This window comes from Thunnus albacares, chromosome 17 (genome assembly GCF_914725855.1).
Source record: "Thunnus albacares chromosome 17, fThuAlb1.1, whole genome shotgun sequence".
Taxonomy (NCBI): Eukaryota; Metazoa; Chordata; class Actinopteri; order Scombriformes; family Scombridae; genus Thunnus; species Thunnus albacares.
The window spans coordinates 10,447,081-10,471,669 of NC_058122.1; the positions used below are offsets into that span (position 1 = coordinate 10,447,081).

The 24,589-nt window shown below is 41.8% G+C and overlaps 1 protein-coding gene across 3 annotated transcripts in view; it reads right to left on the reverse strand.

Annotated features, from left to right (window-relative positions):
• grin2aa (glutamate receptor, ionotropic, N-methyl D-aspartate 2A, a) overlaps positions 1-24,589 on the reverse strand; it is a 163,409-nt gene that overhangs the window by 13,972 nt on the left and 124,848 nt on the right. For all 3 annotated transcript variants that reach the window (XM_044332028.1, XM_044332026.1, XM_044332025.1), the window contains 8 exons: positions 23,478-23,680; positions 20,614-20,785; positions 18,967-19,120; positions 17,800-17,925; positions 17,435-17,664; positions 7,532-7,692; positions 1,386-1,475; positions 284-381 (listed from right to left, as the gene is read on the reverse strand). In XM_044332028.1, coding sequence (XP_044187963.1) covers positions 284-381; positions 1,386-1,475; positions 7,532-7,692; positions 17,435-17,664; positions 17,800-17,925; positions 18,967-19,120; positions 20,614-20,785; positions 23,478-23,680 — 1,234 coding nt within the window. The remainder of the gene's footprint in view (positions 1-283; positions 382-1,385; positions 1,476-7,531; positions 7,693-17,434; positions 17,665-17,799; positions 17,926-18,966; positions 19,121-20,613; positions 20,786-23,477; positions 23,681-24,589) is intronic.

The window sequence follows — 24,589 nt, forward strand, 5'->3', positions numbered from 1 at the left end:
GCAGAGAGGAATATATTAGAATAACTTACACACTCTGCCCTCTGTTTAGAGCAGCCTTTTGTGTCCAGAATAACATCAAAGGACTATTTATACTTCATTGCTTTCCCTTTGTGCTGTCAGCAGCCAAGGCAGTAGGGATATGTGTGTGAGCAAGAGACAGTGTGTGTGTACATGTGCATGAATTATAATGTTGGCAAGGAACGATGTAACCTTTTGCCTTCGTTGGATAGTGTCATGCACTTTGAATATGTGTATGAGAATGCTGTGTGAGAGTGTTTCTCACCATCTCCGATGATGGCCAGAATAGCCAGATCCACCTGTCGTTTCCAGTAGGAGCCTTTCTGTAGAGCAATGCCGTAACCAGTGGTAGCAAAAATGTACCTGAACACAGGCGCGCCAAATCACACACACAAACAAACACACACACACACACACACACACACACACACACACACAAAACACATATTTTAACCTTTAAACAAATATTTTAACCTTTATTGCTCCAGATGGCATCACTGTGATTAAAATATCTTTAAGCAGATACCTAATGCATAATGATACATACAAATGTCATGAAGTGGAAATTGAGGTCACATTTATTTAATAAAAATCACCTTAAAAAAAATCATCTTAAGAATAACTTTTGGCTGAGCCTAATGACCAACCGTCCTAGTCTCTGGCCTTAAATAATCTCTTTTTCCAAATAGTTACAGTCATCATATGAATACCATTTTACCTTTATATTTTTAATCCAGGTGTCTCCTATTTATCCACTTTTAGTGTGAAGGGAATGCTACCCATTTCTTCTCAAAATTTAATTAAAATTTGTATTAAATTATTATATTTTAATGAGAATTAAAATGTTTTGGAAGTCCAAATGAAGAGATGAGCTGTTATTCTGTAGGTAGTGAGAAACCAGAGTTAATGTTCATGTGTACACCTGTTTGATCCAACTTTAAAACACTGGACTGATTACTCTGATTCATTTGGTTCCATGTGCGAAAAATGTCACTTGAGCTCAGGTGGCGCCACATAACTGCACTACTACCTGAAGACATTGGTCTCTGTTCTCTTCTAAGGAAACAAAAGAGCATTTTGTTAAAATGTGGGAATGTAAAGTGAACAAGAAGCACATACTGATGTCTGGCTGTTACACAAGTTGGAAACAAATCGCCAGACTGCAATTTGTTTCCAACATCTGTAACAGCTTACTGATGCTTATATTCAAAATTCTGATATTTAATGTGGGATGGCACAAAACTATGTCAAACAAATAAGCAATTTTAGAGTCTAACTGTGCATTATAAAGTTAAAAAAAGACCCACCATGAAGTGAAGACAATCCACACTGAAAGTGTCTTTTTAAAGAATTAAAGGTTTAGTTACCCGCTTCCAATGGTCACCAGCTTACATCCCTCATCTCTGCCAGCCATGTAGTTCAACACTGCAGCATCATAGATGAAGGCATCCAGTTTACTGCAAAGAAGGAGAAAAAACAGAACAGAGGAGAGAGACAGAGGAAAACAGACAAAGGGAGGGGATGAAGACGAAGCGTGAGGGGTTTCAAATTTTTTAAAGAGAATGAGTGAGAAGTGCACAGGAGGAGACAGAAAGCAGACGAGGGGCTTATTTTTCAGAATGTGTTGTTTGCGGATCAATTCTAAAGTGTTAAATCATCTCCAATAGGACAGCAATCCAAGCGTAACCAAATACACAGAGGACACAGTGGGGAGTGGCTGCGGTTCAATACAGCACGCTTCACTGATGATAGGACCTTGGAGGCACATGGACGACCCAAACAAACTTTAGACAGACACAAACATTTACACTGTCTCTCTCTCTTTCTGCCTCTGTCCACACACACAGACACACACACAGACACACAAATAAGCAGGTTGCAAAGTGGAACGTAAAAGATCCCAGACTCAGACTGACATTTTCAATGTAACTGATGCCGTCACAAATGGCTGCTCTCTCACTCTCTCAGTGCACACACACACACACACACACACACACACACACACACACATACAGAGAGCCCTGCTAATACTGCAGTGACTGGCTGGCATTTACTGAATGTCAGATCCAGCCCTCTAACGGAGGCTCACAGCCGATAGTTTAGCTGTGTAATTAGCTTAACCCAGCACTGGCTCCATCCACACGCTGTGTATCCAAACATGTGGGGAACCAGGCATGTGTGTATTTACACTTGAGTATATGTGTGATTGTGCAGATGTGACTGTGCACTGGTGCATGTCTGTGAGCTTGGATTTGAGCGTGCATGTTTGTAGATGCTAGCCAAACTGTAGCTCTAATGGCTTGGAGGAGGATTCAGCCATCACTGATCTGTCACACCTTTATTTGGGTGAATAAAATGTAGCAGCCCAGATTTTCTTGCCATTTCCCATCTGTACCTTTGAGTGTCATCTTAAATACTGCAAAATGACCATTTTGCATGACTCTGAATCTTATTTTGCAGCACTACAGGGCAACCTTTCAGCACAGTACATGACCTGTCATTGAACTACTGTACAAGTATCTAGACCCCAAAGCAGAGTAACATTTTAGCAGGACTGCATTATAAATTCCAATCCAGAATAACTTTAACTGGGAAATATGTTGGTCACAGTGTGAAATTGTGCCCAAATAGAAACTTTTTGTTAAATTGATTGATTGATGGAAATTGATGTATAAAATTGTTCCAAAATCACAATTTTAAATGCTAAAACATAAAGATTATAAGGCTAGAATTCAGTTTCAGTTAGAACATGTAAGGTCTAACAACTCATAACAGTACTGTCTCAAAAAACAAAGCAAATACATTGTTGTACCTGTGTTGCTTCAGATTACCAGACAGAAAATAAAACATGAATCAGGTAGTCCAGTAGCAAGGCTCATGAGATGCAAAAATATCTTGCGTTAAGGCACTTCAGTTCAGTTCAGTATTGTCCCACTGGGGGAAGTTCAGTTTGCAGCAGAGCACAGATAAACAATGGCAATACACACAAACAGTATAACAATAAAATCAATAAAAGATTGGTTTTGTATAGGATAGTACACACATAACAGTATAACAATAAAATCTGTAAGAAGATGGATCTTGTATAGGATTGGATACGATAAAGTACTATGTGTGCTAAGTGTGAGCAAAAAGTGCATAAGTGCAAGGTAACAATTACCTTTTGTGCAAGTTAAGCATGCGTATTGCACAAGGGACAAAGGAAAATTGAAATCTATTGCACTTTGCCCTGGGAATCTTGTACCTCTGAAGGGAGAAGATCAAATGCCTGCCTTCTTTAAGACCTTGCGATAAAAGATGTCTGACAAGGAGGACTACTGCTTGCCAGTGATCTTGCTGGCCACCTTAACAATGTTGCCTAGTCTTTTTTGTATTGGACATTCAGGTTGCCATACCAGGATCCCAGTGAAAAGGTTAAAACTGACTCAATGACAGATCTATAAAATAACACCATTGAATTGAACTAAATTGAAATATGTCTACTCCCTGACAACTGTCTGGGAGGGTGGGAGTAATGCTGATCTTCTAAAGTCAATGGCCATGTCATTTGTTTTAGTAATATTCAGCCTCAGAAAGTGATCATCACACCAGTGTACAAAGTCATCGACAATAGGCCCATGAGATGTCTCTCCATCTTGGAGTAGACTGATGATAACAGTGTCATCTGCAATTTTAAGGATGTGTCTATCACTATACCAACTCCTACAATCATTGGCGTAGAGGATGAAAGGTAAAGGGGAAAGAACACATCCTTGTGGTGCTCCAATGGAAGATGCTTTGGCAAGGCACCATTTACTCTGAAAAACTGACTCAATGAAAGATCTATAAAATAGCACCATTAATTTACGGGCAACATCAAAGACATTGAGCCTCCGTAGGAAATACAGTCTTTCCTGGCCTTTCTTACAGATTGCCGCAGTGTTCAAATCAAAGTTAAGTTTCTTGTCAATGATTGTGCCAAGATACTTTTAGCTCTCAACTATATCTACTCCCTGACGACTGTCTGGGAGGGTGGGAGTGATGCTGATCTTCTAAAGTCAATAGCCATGTCATTTGTTGTAGTAATATTCAGCCTCAGAAAATGATCATTACACCAGTGTGCAAAGTCATCAACAATAGGCCCATGAGATGTTGGTTCCATAGGCAAACTGCATAGGGTCTAGTAACCCCTCAACCCCTCTTAACTAGCTGTTACCTAATCAGCCTCTCAAATGACTTCATGACTAGTGAGGTAAGTGCTACTCATCTGAGGTCACTGAGCTCTTTGGGGGATTTGTTCTTTGGAACAGGTACTATGATGGACTCCTTCCAGAGTTGGAGGACCTTTTGCTGCTCTATGGATAGTAGATAGTGGATAGTAACAGATCCATATAAGAAAGTCACGTGTTTCTTTCTTCTCTCTATAATGTGTCTTTCATTGAATTAGATAGCCACAGTTTGTTATTTGGAAACACTTTTACATGCTTAGTTGGGATAATAATGTCCTCACAGTGGCAAATATGACTAGACACAACATCAACCATCTCATCAATATCACACAAAAACTGTCCAATCAGTGCAGTCCGGACATCCCTGTACTGTAGTTCAGCAGTAGCACTTTCAGTTGAGACCTTAACCTTTCTAGACAAGATCTTCCCTCTCTTCAACAGAGCCTGATATGTCAGCAAGAGGTGGATCATATTATGGTCAGAGGAGCAAAGCAGGGGGAGAGCTACAGACATATATATGCTCCTTTAACAGAACCATAGCAGAGGTCTAAAGTCTTTTCATGTCTAGTAGGGCATGTGTTGTACTGCAAGGCGCTGCTCATGGATTTTAGATTACAGTGATTAAAACCACCAAGAATGAGGCTGGGGGCATTGGGGCACATGGATTGCAGTTTCTGTGTTACTTTGTAAATGGTGTTGAAAATTTGGGGGAACTCACAGGCTAGGTAGGAAGGGCGAACAGACATTGATAGTAGCTCAATGTCAGCTGTACACATGGTCTCTCTGACAGGGATGATTGTGTACCACCACTGGTTGACATACAGGCAGACCCCTCCTCCTTGAGATTTCCCGGTGGTATATGCACCTCTGTCCCGTCTGATGGGTGCACCAAAGCTGATCGTCAGGTCGCAGTCTGTGTCCTCAGCTGTAAGCCAGGTCTCCGTGAAGGCCATAAGGCATGTGTACTTGAATTTCTGGATGTGGATTGTGTTGTCTTGAATCTCATAAGTCTTGTTTTATATTGATTACACGTTAGCCAGCACTATAGTAGGCAGGGGAATACGTCTGAGTTTCAGTCATTCCAAACTCTATGTCATTCTTCCCCTTCTGACACACTTCTGCACTTTAAAGAATTTATCCACATTTTGGATCTTGTTGTGAAAGATGTTATCTTTACAATCCTGAATGACTGAGTGATCATCAGATTGTCGGTGTTGTAGTAGAAATTCCCAAGAATATTAGATTCTACCCACAAAAGTTTGGTGAGTTTCATATAAACGCTGGGCGACCGTGAACAAGGTCCATGGAATCATCAGAGATAACTCAGTCCCGATATACATAGACTTGAATAAGATAGCTAGGAAGATACAAACAATTATAGTTTGCTACAACAACATACAAACAAGGACATGTACAACGTTCTGGTTCAAGGTCACTACTTGTGCAGCACCTGACCCCTCTATATCTGCATCCACTTGCATGTTAAAAATTGGAATTTGTACAGTCCCATGTGGTACATGAAGCAAGGCATTCTACCTGTAGTGTGCTTTTGCTGTAATGAAAACTTTGTTTTCTGGATGATCCTGTGTTTTTTTGCCAGAGCCCTCTGCTTTGAGACTCTGGCTGCACTATGGTCTCATTAAAATGAACTAAGAGTTTTTGTTTGTGATGCAGCTCTCTTGTCAGTTTGAATTTGAAAGCCTGTTGGCATAATGCATTTTTTACTTAACAGAAATGAATGCAATACTTACATGTTTAGAAAATAATTAATGAATATGTTTATATCCTTTAAAACTTTGCTGTAAATGTGAGTGATCTGGGCTACAAAATATGATCAAATCAATTCAACTCCCCTGTGCATAGTTTTGGTTCTCGTGGCTGTAACAGATTTTGTGTGTAAAGCCTGTCAGAATTATGTGTGATCAGAGCTAATCCAGCCATCGAGCCTTAAACAGCTGAACACTGCAGTGTTGCTCATCTGCTAATACCACAGAATAGAATTATCAATGAGGGTATTACTGACTGCACACACCTGCAAGTCTGCTGTTTGTGTACAGATATACATGCAAGAATTTTGTTTGTGTGCATGTAGTATTAGTTTACAGAGGTATGTATATTTGAGTGTGAGTGTTTCCATGTGCTGCATGTTAATATGACAGCACAGATGAGAGCGACTCAGAGTATTATACATGCTGGAGTGGTTTAAGCTGTGATGTCTAGCGTGTTTACATCCAGTTTACTTATGACTTATGGATGAGCTGAAGACATAACTGCATAAAAATCATGGATCATAAATTATCTCCTCATATTTGTTGTGTGTGTATTTGTTTTTCTTTATCTCCTCTGTCCCCGCGGGTTGGCCTGTCCTTTGAGCTGAGCAGTCGGATTGGATCCCACCCCATTGCCATTAACCAACCAGAAATAACTTCTTGTCATATCACCTCATCAACCTTTTGTCCTTTACCTCAGATTTTTTTCAGTCTTCTTTTCTTGTTCCCTCCCATCTCTCTATTCCTTGATGTACATTTCCCCCTTTCTTTCCAGCCCCATACCTGTCTCCCTTCCCATTCCCCTATCTCCTCAATTTCCCCTTTCTTCTTTTTCTGCCCCCCCCACCACCCCCCGTTTTTCATTCCATTACCACTTTCTTTTTCTCTAGTCTCTTGGCCCCATCCTCCTGCCCTCCACCCTTCCCTCATTCCCTCCAATCAGACATGTTGCCCTTGGCCTCCTACCCCGCCCCCTTTCCTCTTTTTCCCAGGTGATGGTGTGATGAGAGTCACCCCTCTGCCTCTCTCCTCTTTCCTTTTCTTTTCACAGTCTTTACCTCCACTTTTCTATCCATCCAACCCTCTCAAATCGTTCCACTCTTTCAATTTGTCCTTGGTTAGCTTTGTGATATCACCTCAACACCCTACCTCCCTCAACCCCCCCCGCCCCTCACGCACACACCACCAGTCCCATTATAGAGACCAGTGCTAAAAATAGCTCCTGCTGTTCCCAATGAGGAAGCCCATTCATTCCCAGTCTCAGAGGAGCTGTCACACACAGACACAAACACACACACACACACACACATACACACACACACACTCACACACACACACTCACACATGTGACAGCAAGTACACTCTCAGACATGCAATTACACACAAAACTACACATTCTGTGTCGGTATAGGTGCCCACACACACATGCACACACACACTGTAGCATTTCCATGACTCATTTGCATTAGTGAGAAATTAGCACTCTTACTCACAAACATGCATATATATACATGTACACACACAGGGTTTCCGTACCCAGTTTTGAGGCTCACAAGTGCATCTTGGACTCCAGTTTGATGGTATTTCACCATGTACTGGTGCATGGCAGGGTAGTTCTTCCTGATGTTCCTCTCAGTGGATCCGTTTGGAACAGTCCCAAAGCGGAACGGAGGTGAGTATGCATACGGGTTCTGAAACTGTAGTGGAGGAAAGAAGAACAATGGAGAAGAAATAAGGAGGAAGAAAAAGAACAGAGGAAACATGAAAGGTTAAACATGAGCACAGCGACAAACATCTGAATGTGGTTTTTTTTTGTCTTTGCCTGACTGTCTATGTGTGCGTAGGTGCAACCACCAGATGGATTCATTTTGCCCTGTCATATTGATAAAATATCTGTTACATAAAACCAACAGGCTTTCTCGTGGTTGTTTAATTTTTTTTTAAGCTCCACTCCACTGGTTAACTCTTCCCCATTTGTGGATTTTATAGGCTTTGAAAAACATATTTGCATTGACGAGGATCCCATTTTGGAGGTGACAAAAAGGATTTAGTCTGGCAAGGACAACTTCCAGGTACTGTATCAATGTCTGCCTTGGGACCCAAACCAAGACTGCAACTACTGCTGTAGTAATATTTTGTTACATTTTGCCAAAATCAGACTAGTTTTAAAATGGGCTGTAAGGTTTACTTACAAGCTACTCTGAATTGGTCACAAGATGAATAGGAAGCTGTTAGGGACATTGTATATTGTGTACAACATTTATGGTGATATGTACACAGACTTGAAAGGCAGTATATGATGACTGAAATACTTTTTACAACCTCCAGAGTTGTACAGTATTTCCAAAAAACATAAATCTGCCCCACTTTAAATGTAAAAATCAGAACATTATTATTAAGTGTATATTTGTTATGCCTGAATGTTTGGTATGGTACGATCCCAGGTTAGGCTGCCTATTAGTGTCTGTACATCTATGAGCATCCAAAATGTCAGTGCCTGTAGTTTGTCCCTGCCTGAATATATTGCAGTTTTGAATATTTAGTCGACCAACATAAGTGGAGCTCGGGATTGTAGTTTCTCTTTCTTTCCCCAGTTATCACATTCCTTTAGTCCTATGTTGTAGATTGCAGTTAACACTATCAACACGTTGAATTTAACAGAAAAATCCTGCAAATGCTGTGTTGCATGGCACTGCAAAATACTGCTGCAATAAAATAGGGAGAAAAAAATCATGTAACATTTTATGTACAGTCTGTATGGTACAAACCAACTTCAACCACTGTGTAGTTAATACATCTCTTCTTTTATTGAAATCTTTCCACTTTATCACATCTCATTGCTCTCTCTGATATTCAGTATTAGTCTTTTTTTTCCTCTGCCATGTTCTTAGTGTGGAGTAGAGAGAAATACTTTGATATAACTAAAAATAAATGCTCATGGCATCTTTCCCCTGATCTCACCCTTCACCCTCTTTCTAACAGTCCTTCCAATTTTAGTGCTTCCTTTCCCCATTCATATTATTTATTTATTCAGTTTATCTGCTTTATTTGTACAATTTTATATACCAGATCATCACTTATGAGGCCATTTTTCCATTTTTTTCCTATTTCTTCTCTTGTATCTCTGATTTTCTTTTATTTCTAAAAGTCTCCCATTATTTCTCTCTGTCTCCCTCCTCCCCCCTCTGTCTCTCTCAGGTATAATCTAGTCAGCGTACAGGTCAAGGGTTTTGTAGTAGCGTGCTTGTCGCTGTGGTAACAACCTACCCTAAAGCGCTGCGGTAACAATCTGCCCTCAGTGCCAGGAACAGACAAACCCTATCAATTAGAAGTATGTATTATGTGCTCCACTCAAACCACATGTTGTGAGTATTTGTGCGTGTGTGTAGTACTGAGAAGTGGTTTAATTCAGTATTATTAAAACAGTTCAGTAAACTGACATTCCATAACATTTCCATATATCTAAATATTCTGTTTAACTTCACTTTCACATTTTCATACAAGACAGAGTCAACCAATTGGCAGTGCATGAAGGCTTTCATTTGCATATTATTAGCATTGGTGTCCTGTACAGTGTCTCTATGCTTGTTACACATCTCTAAAAATTATCTGTTTGTCTGAATTTAAATTGTTTATGTGAAGTAGTTACATCATAAATATATTTACATAGTATATATGTAAATATGTATAGATATTTATGCATACTGTATCTGCCTGCACACATGCATCTCTATTGTGTAATCAGGTCAGGGTGTGTTGATAAGTCACTCTACATGGGCGTGCGTGCATGTGTTAGTGGTGATGTCACGTATTGTGTGTGTCAGCATCACAAGCGATAGCCCTCAGGAGACACTCTCTCCTCACGCAGTCCTCCCTATTGTTTCTATCTTCCCTCCCTCATCCTTACTTCTTCCTCTGTGGCTCTCTTAAGATGGAGCAGTATAGCTTTAAGGTCAGAGGAGGGTACACCTGGCAAGGGAGGGCACTGGCTCAAATCTCCAGGCCGAATGGGGAAAGGCAGATTGGAATGAAAGGGGTCCTCTCTTGCTCAATAATTACCAGTGAAGGACTTTTGAGGACTGCACCAGCTGCTGCTACTGAAAGCCTGATGCAGAGATGATGAGGAAATAAGAGCAGAGGCAGAAGAAGGTTTATGTTCCAGACAGATGGAGATAATTGTACTCAATACCCTGATACAGTAAATAGCAAAAGCAAAGTACTCTCACATAATTACAAAGCATAGTAGATATTGTGAATTCTAATACTTTTAGGTACACTTTTCAAGAGCCTACAGGGAACGCCACATAGAATATAAAGAAGTACGGATAGATTCATTTATTTTTTTAATGTTAACCAAACCATTTCATATTTAAAATTTAAACAAATCCTGGAAAACTTTTCTGTTTGTCAAGGGGCTCTACATGGGATTCTGACATGGTTAAGGAACTCTAACCTATGCATTTTCTCCTTGTTATGTATATTTACCTCAGCTTTTCTTCTCCTTTCCTGTTTTGTCTCATACGTCTTTCATAGCTCTCCTTTCTCCTTTGTTCTGCTCTTCTCCTGTTACCCTCTCCATCTTCTTATTATGCAAGTTCTGCTGTTATGTAAGCAAAGGACTCCCTTTTGTATGTGTCTAACTGTGTCTTTGTCATTGTCATGTTACTGTATGTACGTGTGTGTATGTGTGTGTGTGCGCGCGTGTGAGTGTGTGTTAAGGTCACAAGACTCTAGATCTCTCTCGCATACCTCTTTTTTCTGTGTGTCAACTCTCCTTTAAAGCAGGTGTTCACACGATCCTTGTGTTTTTTTCCAGTTGTTTTGGTGACACCTTTGCTGCTAAGTATTATTGCTGCAGTTCTTGCCGCACTTCTTCCTGTTGACTTGGTAATCAGTCTATATATATTTTCCTTCAACTTTCTGATTAAGTTGATTAAGTTGAATTGGAACACTATGGGTATGAAGTACAGCACATCCCACATGTATTTATTTGCATGCATTATTTAGGTTGTGTATTTTTCTTTCTTTGCATCTCCACAAACATCAAAGCTGCTCTTTGAACCTGAAAGCAATTTTACAACTGCCTTTCAAACGCAATCCTAATACTGCTCCAAATGTAAAAGCAAAATATTCAATGCATTTTTCAACATACATACTTATATGTGTTCAGACAGGCACATCTACTCTCAAGGGTACGTGTGTAGAGACTTTGATGCATCAATCACTGCAGATATAAGATGCATTTACTACTTTTTACTTATAGGCTTTTTTAGCCATGCTAAGTGGCATGGCTCCAGGGATGGCAATCTCAGTCTGTCGGTCCACCACTTTGGTCGAGACTAAAATATCTTGACAACCACGGGGTGGATTGCTATGAAATTTTGTACTGATATTCATGATGCCCAGAGGATGAATGTTACTAACTTTGGTGATCCCATGACTTTTCCTGTGACACCATGAGGTTGACATTTTTGGATCAGAGTGAAATATTTCAACAACTATTGGATGTATTTCCATGCAGTTTACCACAGATATTCAAGCTCCCCAGAAGATCAATTCTAATCACTGTGGTAGTCTGTCGTCTTATCCTCTAACAGCAGGTCAAAATTTTCATTTATTCAGTGAAATATCTTATCTACACGATCTTCATCTCTACACAGATGTTCATCATTACTAGACGATCTATTCAAATGACTTTGGAGATCCCCTGACTTCTCTTCTAGCGCCACCATGACATTTTTGGGCTGTGTTTGGACTGACAATTTGTGCTGACAACCATTGTACCCAGAGTATGAATTGTAAAAACTCAGATGACTTTCCTTTGGTGGCATCATCTGGTCAAAATATCTGTGTACCCAATACTTTTATGATAACCAAATACCTGCCAAGCTAATGACATTCCCATTAGCCTCAATTGCTCTTTGTCTTTCTTGGTAATTAGCAAATATTGGCATGCTAACTAGCTAAACTAAGATGGTAAATGCCATACTTACTAAACATCAACATTCAAAACTATCATAGTGTTTCGCAAAGTTGGAGGAGCTATTTCGGGCACCCTTGTTTCCGGAAGTAAAAATCCCATTAATTTTTCCCATATACAATATTACATAACTCACACAGCATGAAACTCTCCTGGATAAATCATCAGTACAAAAGTTAAATAACTGCATTAGAAAATATCTGGTTCTTTAGTAAAAGTATAAGGTACGAGACTAAATAAAAATTTGGGGGTAGAAGTTAACAACAACTCTGTGCAGGCAAATATAGAGACAACAAGCAGGTGACAGTAGCTGAAGAAAATAATTATTTATTTACCAGGCTCTGGTTACCGGCAGACAAAGAGAAAAACAGAACTGGCTGACTTAAAACACAAGGAGCAAAAAATAACAGCTGCAAACACTGGGAAACATCAATCACAAACTGACAAAGAACTCAAAGAATAGACGTATAAATACACAAAGAACTAATCACAGAACAAGATACAGCTGGAGTGGGCAAGGCACTGGAAAAGGAGGGAAACACAAGGATTGGTAACAAATGAAGAAGGGTGTGCCAGGCAACAAAAAGGTTTAGGCTAACAAGACTAAACACTGCACAGGTGTGCAGGTGAGCAGGTCTACAGCAACACATGAGAAACACAAGGCTCTATCTCACACAGGCTCTGCCCTCTGCTGAAGTGATACTCTCCTCCAATCACATGCAAACAGTGAAATTTGCATGTACGTAGCCGGCCAATCAGGACACACCTACCAATCCTTGTGTCTCACACAGCTCCTCACTGCCACTCTCATCCTCTTCTCTTCAGTGATGGTGAATCAGCTCACTGATCTTACTTCTCCACAAAGACACAAAGATGAGTTCACCGCTTCATCCAGCCCTCCGCCGCTGCCACTAGACACCTCGGCTGAGACTCTCTGAGCGGCTTCACCAATGGATGATGACGACAACATCTCATCTGTGTCTGCAACATCACTGACCTTCAGAAATCCACCGCCAACTTCAGTTCGCCACGATTTTCCAAAAACTGTAGTAGAGTGTTGTAGGGCTGTCTCTAGGCTTTTACAGCCCAGCTCATCCTGCTCAACCTGCCTTTGTTTCGCCTCCTCACCCAGACATTTGGCAGTGTGTCGAAGCATCCTGGAAGGAGCCACTGAAAACGAAGTCACCAGTGGCAGGACTGGTTTCCCTCATGAGAGTGCAGGGCCATGTGGAGGCAGGCTGTCATCCCAACACTGAGTTGACGCAGCCGACTCCTGTACATGCGCCAGAGTGGTTTGCCAGCCTGCGTATGGATCCCAAGAGGCACAAACACTACTATTTGAATGTTCCTTCATCAGTGTGGGACACCCTGCATTACTGGGGGTCCCCACAGCATCTGTTGATGTGAACACCACTGAACTGAGTGACCTCCTGAATAGCAGTGTTCACAGATGCATCCCTGATTGGGGTGGGGGAGCACTTGTCTGGCGAGAGCAATAGGTGGTGTGTGGCCTTCAGGAGAAAATTGACAGACCAACCTGCTTGAACTTCAGGCTGCTCCTGGTTCTTGAGTACTTCAAGACTCTGGTTCAGGGGAGACACATGTTGGTGAGAACAGACAACCACACAACAGTTGCCTTCATCAACAGGCAGGGCAGACTCCAATCCACAGCCCTGTTGAAGATGGTGGAGAACCTGTTGGTGTGGGCCTCAGAACACCTCCTGTCTCTGAGAGCCCTCCACATTCCAGTTCTAGAGAACAGGGGCGCCAACCTCATGTCGAGAGGTGTCCCTCTGGCAGACAAGTGGGTGCTGCATCCCAAGGTGGAAACAGGTTGGGAAAGTGGAAATGGACCTGTTCACCAGTCGAAACAACACCCACTACCCGCTCTGGTTCTCCCTGATGCTGCAAGATGATCTACCCCTGGGGGTGGATGCATTTGCACACATGCCATGGCCAGAGAGGCTCCTTTATGCCTTTCCTCCTCTTGGTCTCATTCCCCCTATGTTGAGGAGAGTGAGACAAGAGCAGCTGTCAGTCATCCTGATCAACCTCGACTGCCGTTCAGCGCTGCGGTACACATAGATTACCCAGATGTTGGTGGCCCAGCCCTGGTCCATCCCCCAAGTTTGGGAGACTCTGTTCCAGGAGGCGGGCTCAATAGGCACGCTGCCCACATTGGGCCAACCTCTCCAAGTTTGGCTCCTGAGAGGGACAGGCTGAAATGGTTAGGATTCCAACGCTGGTGCAAGGAAAGGAGATTGGTTCCCCTGACATGTGCAGTGGGTTCATTTAGGTCGAGAACTATTCAGCAAGAAGCATTTTGTCCTCCACCCCATGGGGATGCCAGGGAGGCAAAACTGCACCTCTTGTGCCCAGTATGTGCGTTGGCATGTTATGTTGAACGCACAGCCCCCTTTCGGCGCACTGAACAGCTGTTCGTGTGCTATGGAGAGGGAGTGAGCAGTAAAGCCCTATCCTAGGTAGTTGGCTTTGTGAGTGCATCTCCCAAGCTTACAGGCAGGCCGGTAAGGACCCCCCCACTGTGGTACGAGTCTACAGTCTTATTCAGTGGGGTGAGTGTCGAGGACATATTCACGGCAGCGTCTTGGGCTATGCCTTGTCAGTTCATAAGGTTCTTTCTCTCGGACATGACAGGCTTCTTTTCAAGGTCAGTGCAGGTATGACTCAGGACTTGTGAGAAGGGTAGTGTGTGTGTCAGCTGTGGGACACCTGACCCCCATCCCCTCTGCGGATAATTATACACTTGCTCCCATGATCCAAGATGACTCAGTGAATGGGGTGTACAGGGTGTCTGGTGTTTGACCTATGACCCCTGTGAGGTTAGGCCATGGTTTCACTCAGTTTATGTACATGTTACCAGGCTGGGTTGGGCCCCCTACTGCTCTGCTTAAACTGGGATTATAAATTAGTAGGAGGGCTGCGGCAACTAACCTATAGCCAGTAGGGCTAAGTGAGGCAGTCTGATGTCGCGGCAGGGCAAACATTCATCCCGCTCCGCCAACTATAAAAATCCAGTCCAATAGAGGGCAGAGCCTGTTTGAGATAGAACAAAGGTTATGATATTGTAACCCAAGTTCTATAAGCACAGGTGGAACCCTCTACCTATGTACCCTGCCACTCCTATGCCATCCGCTGAAGTGGTCTCTGGGTGAACATGGCAATGAGGCGTTGCCTTATATACTGTGTGAGACACACAGAATCGGTAGGTGTGTCCTGATTGGCCAGCTACGTACATGCAAATTTCAGTGGGTGATTGCATGTGTGTGATTGGAGGAGAGTATTACCCATAGAGTCAAGTAGAGGACTCTGCCTGTGCTTATAGAATTAGTGTTACAATATTGTAACCTTTGTTACACTGTCAAGAATAAAACCAAAGCAAGGCAGAGATAAAACTAAAGAAAACAAGGGCCCTGGACTCAAAGGAAAAACAGTATCAAGCTCAAGCACTACACAAAGAAGTCCAGAAACAGAGTCCATGACTGACTCCCAAGTTGCATTTCAGCAAGAAACAGCCAATCACACGAACTTTGGTCACATGTGCCAATAATAGCAGGCAGGAGCTAAAGACTGGGGTACTGAGAAAACTGATTTTACATCTACAGAGTGAATCAGTTTACTCTTAATTTCTGGGTCACTTTTGAGTGAATTCAGCAACTATGGCTATCGTTTACAACTTCAGCGATCTGTGCCTTTTTCTCCATGGCCTAGGCTCATGGGTATTGTAGTATTCTTAACTATCTGCCATGCAAAATCAATCAAAGTGTGTACATGAGGTGAAAGTGCCAGTTTAATGTAATGCAAAGTAATATTTCCATGGTTGGAGAAACAACCAAGTCAATCAAAACCTTTTTTGGGTGGGACTGAGGTCACAAACTACACTTGTTGTGCTACCTAACCAGTATGAAATGACAGAGTGCACTAGAGTATTTTTTTCAAGTGTTGGCTGACTAAATTGGGGCTCAAACTAAAAATACTGTACTTACATTCAAGTGACATGACTCCAGTGGGTTGGCCATGTTGTTGTGTATACAGAATGTGTGTAAGTGCTAACGTGTTAAAGAACATGAGAAGCCGAAAAGTATAAAGCTTCTTTGCTGTCAGTTTGATTTGCAGCCTTTATGCCCCACAGTGGTCCAAAATCACTTAAAACAGTTTTAAGGAAAATTCACTGACCAGCATTTCCTTGGTGAATTTTCCTCATCATTTTGCTGGTCAAAGATGGCTCGGCATTCAGCCTCGCTCAGCAAATCTGTCTGGATGGCCATTTACCCTTTTTGTCTGGTTCCTTTCTTGGCTGACCCTCTCTGTCTTTCCATATCTCTTTTACTCTCTCCCCCTCATGCCTTTTCTCCCTACCTCAGTCGTCAACCTGGCCCATATCTGTCCGCCTGTTGTCTTGTACCATCTTGTGTGTCTTGGCCTCTTGCTATTCCTCAGTCGCCCTCCTGCCAGTTGCTGTACCCCTTATTCCATCCCTCCCTCCCTTTCTCCTTCTGCATGTTGTCAAAACCCTCTACATCAGTCTCAAATGCTCTCTCCTTGGTCGCATCTTCACATATATTTGTCTCTCTCTCCCCAGGAACAATCTACCCTTTTGTTTTGTTTTGCTTCTCAATTTCTCTACATTTGGCTTGACCTTTTACTTTAATATTTCAGCCTGTCTTCCTCCTCCTGCATAGCAACCTTTTTCACCTTTCTACATCAATCCTTTCCTGTTCTTATATTCTTACATTTTTATGCATATAATCACAATTGCACCTACGTAATCATATTTTAAATCAAAATCTTTCATAAACAAAATGCCATGTTGATGTACCAGAACATTTTGCAAGCTTTTGAGACCAGAATGTGAAAATGTCCGTCAAGATGTGTATGGAATAGTTCACCATACACACACAAAAAATACATATATATTATTATTTTCTGTACATTTCTTCTTCAAATGATTAGAGCATTTAAATCCAAACACAAAAACATACTACCAAGCAAATTCTTAATGGAATTTCTGCAAATGTTCCTGCAAATGCTGTTGTAAATACTGACTTAAAACAATTAAACATTTACAGGTGTGATGCACATATAATTTATTCTATGAATTACACAGTTACACTTCTTATAGCCGCTGCAGTAAATGCTGTAGTACTTAGTTTCTATGACAGCCACTAAAGACCTAGTCTTGATTTAAGGTCCACTTTACTATGTGTCACTACTTTGGGCACATTTATGACTGTAAAACTTGTAAGTTTGAGCCTTTGTGGAGAAAGGTTGACAGATATCTCCACCTCATAACTGTAAGCTAATGAGAACTTTGAAAGTGGGCAAAACCTCAGAGTGTTTTTGTCCTATTCTTTATCTAATCTAAGCTGACTTCTCAACTAGCAAACAAACCCCCATCCAGCCAGTCAAATCAACAAATTCTCTTTCTTCTCCTTTACCTTGTTGTCAGAAAGCCCGGTGACTTGGTCAACAAACTCCTCCTGGATCATGAAGGCGGCCAGGTTGGCAGTGTAGGAGGCCAGGAAGATGACAGCGAAGAAGGCCCACACAGACACTATGAACTTACTGGTGGTTCCCTTTGGGTTTTGCACTGGCACAGAGTTGTTGAAGACCAGACCCCAGAGCAGCCACACGGCCTTGCCCATGGTAAAGGAGGGGCCATGGGGGTCTGAGAGAGAGGACAAGGGAAAGAGAGAGACAGACGGTTTAGAGGAAGGTGAAATGGCAGACAAGTTTACTCTCTTATAAGACCAAGCATGTTGCTTGTATGTGTGTATGTGTGTGTGTTCATGTGAATGCTTACCTTTCCCCTGTGCCAAGTTTCTGTTAAAGCCAAGAGGACTGATGTACTCAAACATGAAAACAGCCATTGCAGTCACCAGTAGGAGCATCACAAACATCATCACCCACACTGATGCACTGAATGGCTCTACGATAGAGAAAGAAAGAAATAAGAAGACAGAGATTAAGTATTAACGCATGTTTGGTTAAATTTTATATATTAAATGTCACTTTTTTCTGATTCATGCTTACTCTCTTTCTGTCTTTCCATTAACTGCAAGAATACATTTAACATGTATGCACACACACACAAACACACACACACACACACACATACACATACATGGATAACAAGCTGACCTCTGCATGTTCACAGAGCCCCTACATAACCCCCCCCCACTTATATATACACAGGCACATCTATTTGACAGTGTGAGGAGGCGTACAGTATAGGAAGTCCTGGTGTTAGCAGTCCTGTCCTCCCTCTGAGCTCACAACACTGCTGCAGAGATGAAACCCTGCTCTAATATATGGGAGAGCACTGCTGGCACAGGGTTTTGCCCTGTGTGTGCACAAGTGTGTGTGCGTGCTGGCAAGCAGCCATTATGGGGTTTTTCTGCTAAGCCCTTATAATTGCCACTTTCACAGCAGTAACTGCATGCTGCATACATGTCAATGTGTGTTCCTGTGTGTGTGTGCGCCTGTGTCTGCTGACATGTGTGTGTGTTTCTCTCTGCAGTCTTATGCTTGTGCAAATCAGCTGGTTGTGTGTGTTTGCGCCAGTGTGTGCCTTGGTGTCTGTGGCCTCATACGTTATGCGTGAGTGCAGGAACTTGGATATAGATGCTGAAGCACTACGCGTCAAATGAACGTGACTGAGCAGCCAAAACAGGGATATACATGGTCGCTCAGGTTAAAATCCTGTGGTTAAGTCCCTCTCAGGTAAGTGAGAGTCATTGTGACAGGAAGTAGGAGTTGAGCTAAATCCCTCCGATGAAAGAGCAAGTATTGACAGCTGTGTAATAGAACTGAATTGTGTTGTCAGCTCTGTATCTCAGGGAACGCACACACACACCCAAAACAAATACCCTTCTACACTCACACAAACCGAAAAAGCAAACAAGACAGATCTTCCTCTCCCTCCCTCCTGAGTCCAGCAACAAAGCAACAGTTGTTCGGTGACAGTTACCGAGAAAGGCTGATGGGGAAACGGTTCCGTTACTACGGGAGACCATGACGCTGATCCCGGTTTCCACGAACGGGACGGAGAAATCGATGACCTCAGAACGCTCCTCATTGATCGTCAGAGATCCGACGGCCATGACGGCTTTCTTATAGACCACCTGAGGAGGGGAGGTGGAGGAGAGGGATGAACACAGGGACAAAGAGAGGGAGGAAGGATGGATGGATAAGAAAAGTGCGTGAGGGATAGCGGAAGAGGGAGGAGTGAGTGAGAGATGAATCCAAAGAAGGAGGAAAAAGAAATGGAGGGAGAGGGGGTTGACAAGCAAGGTTGTCAGGATGAGAGGGAAGAGGATGAAAAAAGGTGAGAAGACAAGATATGTAAGGAGAGGGTGAAATAGGTTGAAAGTGAGAGAAGGATTATGTATAGATCACGTTTAAAATGGAGAAATGGCCGAGAGGGGGACACAAGAAAAGAAGAAGAAGAAGACAATTTACATTATATGGTTCAATGTGTGTCTAAAAAAAAACATGTTTAGTTATTTTCTTCAGTCTCTGCAAATAAAAATTGTTTTTCACTATAATACAGTCAAAACTAGAAGCCAAAATAAATGCTTACAATATATCCGTGCACCAGAAAATGAATTCTATTGACTGTACATCAATAAAGTCATTCTAATCAATATAATCAATATGCAAGTGGGAGTCACCGCTAAATACTGTAAGATGAATGCCAGATAAAATTCAGCTCAGGGAATAAGGTCTGCCATAAAAAATATAGACAGCAATAAAGTTTACAGTCCTCAAATGAACTCTGGGACTTCACCTTCAAGGTGAAGCTGGTAATAAAAGATATGCAAAGGAGTTTTCTGCAGGAGTAGCTAAGATTTGTTTACTTTCTTAGCGTTTACAGTTGGTGCCAAAGCCTCAAAGGTGAGCACTTTTTTTTCTCCATTCCGCAACAGTTTTGCAAAGTTAAAACTTAAAGCTTCATTTTTGAATGTACATTTTGTCTGATACACAGAATGCCCTGTCACTTAAACATTCTAATTTCCTCTTGGCTGGGATTATCAAATTTAAATGGGCTGCAAACTAAAAGTGGAGACCAGTCAATACCATTACACATCATGCTCACACTCTTTCTAAAATACTCATCGACTGGAGGGTACACTCATTGTTTTGTTTTGGCGGTTTCCTGCAGCAGTGCCAAATTCAAGACTATAGTGTTCAATGTCAATGTATTCTTTGATATGAATAAAATAAAATGTGTTACCTCAATGCACACATACATTGAGATATACAGTAACTGTCTGCAGCTACCCTATCCTTAATACATATGCCATAAACTTAGATTAAATGTGTTACATGACAGATTTAGAAATATTAAAATAATAATCTATGCACTATACAAATCTCCCTGCATCTTCGCAGTAAAATATCAGTCCAATGCAAAATACACCTGCCATTTATAATGAGCTCAATAGTCTTCAAGCAGGATTTTTGATTAAAGGCTGTAAATATCCTTTTCCCTGGTTGCGCACAAGATATTGACCTGCTGTCTGATTCCACGGATCTTTATTGATTGAACTCTGATTCAGAATTAGTTGTATTTTACACACATACACAAATACACTTGTACAGATGTTCCTCTTACCTCTCCCACCATCCCATTCCAGACATTGTTGATCTTCTTTCCATGTTTTCCATTGGTTACCAGGTACAGGTCATAGGTGAATTTGACATACTTGGCAATCTTCTTCAGAATATCGATGCAGAAGCCTTTACAGCACTTCTTAATGTATGTCCCACCAGCCTCAGTTGTGTTGCTACAGAAACACAAACAAAACACACACATCGTTAGCAGATGATTTTGAAGCAGCAGCTGCTATGAAAAATTAGCATTTTTGGTTTAGTAACAGAAAATGAATGAAATGGCACAGAATAAAACATTTCATACAGTTGTGTTAAAAAAAAAAAAACCCAAAAAAACCCAAAACCTTTGCTTGTCTTTCCATCCCACTTGTTAAATTTATATGAATGCACCAATGAACACATATCGCCCTGGGACATTTTCACCTTTAAGATCAGGTTGTTCTATTCAGCAGTGACATCAGAAGACTTGAAAAATATGCTCCTTCTACCTCTGTGTCTCTCTAGAGAAGGAGGTTTATGAAGGCACTGCATCTGCAAGCCTTGTACCATCTGTGTATATGAATTTGAGAGCAGGAGAGTTCACACACTGTTCATGCACATTCACTCACACACACACATGCATACAAGTGCATATCAACTTTCAGCCACCTGGGACTCTCATTTAACTTTTAGATATGTGCTAATTAGGAGAAGATAACCTCGTCCTTTAGTTTAACAACCTGAATACAAACTTGATGGAAAGTGAGGGGGGGGGGGGGGACCCTTCACACATCCGGTCGTGACTCCACAGTTACCTTCAGAGCTGAAACTCTGTCACTTTGGAGGATTTCTGTGGTGTTGGAAAAACATTAGCCAATTTTTGCCTCAAGTGCAAACTCCTGTGTTACCCTCACTAGTCGCCATCGATCTGTCAAACGAATGTCACCCCAAGTGGAATTTCTCCCTGTCTTCAAACTGAAAAGGAATTTACTTTTTATGGCCCAATAGTTTTACACAAGAGAGAAAAGGTTCATTTGAAGAAAAAAAAAAAAGAAGACAAGCGCAGGTCTGTCACCGGTTGTGAATGAGTTTTTGTGAGACCGCCCAGGGTAATTTTCTACAGATATAACCAGATATCATCTATAGCAGCTGCTGGAGACAATTTAAAATGAATTAAATAAGCTCATTTGCATTTAAATGTCCCTACAAACATACCATATGTCAACAAAATCAGTGTAATTCATTACCAGAGTATGTGAACAGTATGGGTCTTGTTTCCTAATCAATCTAAAATAAAAACTTTGACAGTTCCTTCTGTAATGCAATATCTATTTGTCTTACCCCTCTATCTATCTATCTATCTATCTATCTATCTATCTATCTATCTATCTATCTATTTTTCAGCTGGCACATTGTGTCGAATTTAGAAGCAACTGTGGTAAGCATAACAGTTATGTTTGCAAACTTGGTAGTTTTAAATGCAATATTTTTTATGATGGATGATGGAAAAACATAGTTATAAAATAGTACAGGGAGGAGAGAGGATCCGTGCAGGGAACGAGATCTATGATGATACTGTAATAACAGAAACGAGGACAACTACGTCAAGTTTCTGGCAGGTTCAGCTGGCGGGGGCAGTCATAGAGCAAGCATATAGGCCAGAACTGTAATAGCTGCATTCATGAACACAGTGTACCCATTTAGGCAGGCCATAGTACAGTTCAGGCAGAGCATGTGATGTTATGGAGGCTGTTTGTGAAGTTGCCAGGCCAACTTGATATAGAACCACTACAGGGCCTGAGGGGTCTCCAGAGAGGGCAGTGTGGGTATGTGTGTGATTGTGAGTGTGAGTATGGGTTGTTCTTAGGCCCAGCCTGGATGAGTGAATTTGTGGTTCTGCATGCATGGATAGTCCTCCACCACCCCTGATCCAACCCCCTCCACCACTCCTCTCTCTCTCTCTCTCTCTCTCTCTCTCTCTCTCTCTCTGCCTCTTTCTTCCCCTCCATCTATCCCTTCTTTCTTCAAATGGACACTACGGATGCTTGAGTGGGAATTGCGCTGTGGGAGGGAGGAAGGCACCCGAATGCATTGGCCTGTGAGTGAGTGGACATGTGGCAACAGAGACTGTATATGAGCTTGTGTGTGTGTGTGTGTGTGTGTGTGTGTGTGTGTGTGTGTGTTTGCGTTCCTCCTTGGAGATGCTTTATTGTCCGCCCTACTTCACTGGATGAAAATCTCTGTTGGCCTCTTCCCTGGGACACTATTACCGCTTAATCAGCTATGTTGGCGTGTGTGTTCGGACATGTGTGTTTGTGTAGTAGTTATAGACGTAGTGGTAAGATTGACACAAAGTGCGTCCGTGAGTATGAGTGTTCCAGTGGAGAGAAATAATATTGAGTTATCATCTACAAACCAATTACATGCTTTGATTGAATAGCACTCAAGCCACTCAGTGACGCAAACACACATACTCTAAGCCACTCTTGCTGTGTGTATCAAAATATAGCAAGGCGCTAGAGGTATTTGGGCATTAGAAAGAAAATTGGTAAGGAAGGAAATAAATTGCTGAGTTCAGCAGTTGCCTCCATTTTCAGAGGGAGGACAGAGGCTGCTGCAAAGATTGCACACTGCACCTCTTTCCGTGCTCATGAGAGAAATGAGAGAGAGCATACTGAGGAGGACAGTGACAGTGCTGAGGAAAATGGAAAATTGGTGTAATTTTATGTCCATCTTACCTGATATAAAACTTATTTTTCTGTAATTAAGATTAAAATGTTATACTAGTATGCGATGGGGGAGTCTAAATTAATGTATTCAATAAGATTATCATATTCATGTATGGATAGACAGACAGATACATAAATAAAACAACGGTTGACTTACTCTTTGATATGCTTCCTGCAGGGTACAGAGTTCCTCATGCAGGTTCCAGTGAGCCTCTCTACATCCTCCACAATAACGAAAGGTTTCTCCTCTAAAGTGACGATGGACAGGTGGTTGTCGTCAAGCTCAGCGTCACCGAAGGAGTTGAAGCGCGGCCACACCGGGTATTTCAATGTCAGGCTGCGGTTGTCCAGTTTCCCCATCTGGGGTGGAAAGGACAGGAGGATAAAAAGAAGGAGATTATAAATGAGTTAACAGTTTGTTAAGTCACATGAAGTGGAAGCAGTGGGAATGATCCAGCCGGTGATTGTGATGAGACAAGAACAAAAGTAATTTCTTACTTTTCTTTCCTTGCTGCTGCAATCAGTTGCCTAACAACTCATAAAGAAGATAGGAAGTGGATATGACTTGACACACGTTAACATTTTACAGAAATGGTTTTTTTGGGCACAAAACACACATACATGTTGTTCACAGATCATAATACATGTGACTGCTGGTATGGCTGTACAACACAACAGATTAAAAGCATGGTGTATAGGGATGCATGACAAAATGCACACAGAGGGATATATGGCGATGAATGCAAACACATATATGAGAGAGAGAGAGAGACAGAGAGAGAGAGAGAGAGAGGCATGTGATGGTATGATAACGATGTGCCTCCTTTAATAATTCAGAAAGTTTTCTGAGCTGTGATGTCACAGATTCCCCTATGGATGCTTTCTGCCCACCCACACCTGTCTCTATATGTAAGTGTGCAAGCGTATGTGTGTGAGTGTGTGTGTGTGCGTACGTGCACATGGTATTTACTCATCTTTGTGTCAGACGGGAGGCAGAGAGAAAGAGAGGTAGAGCAGCAGGCAGCAAGGCTTTGCTCAACTCTCAATTATTAATGTTACAGGAGCCAGAAAATGGCAAAACCTCGCTCTCACTCTTTCCTTCCATTTCAAAAGTCTTTCTTTCTTCTTCTCTCTCTCTCTTTCTCCTCGCATCATAAAGCAATACAGCTGTAGTGTGGAATGGAGTGACTTCACTGCGTAAGTTGTTTTGTGTGTTGCACACATACACACACACACTCAGCAACACAAACATCCATGGGCTAAATCGCG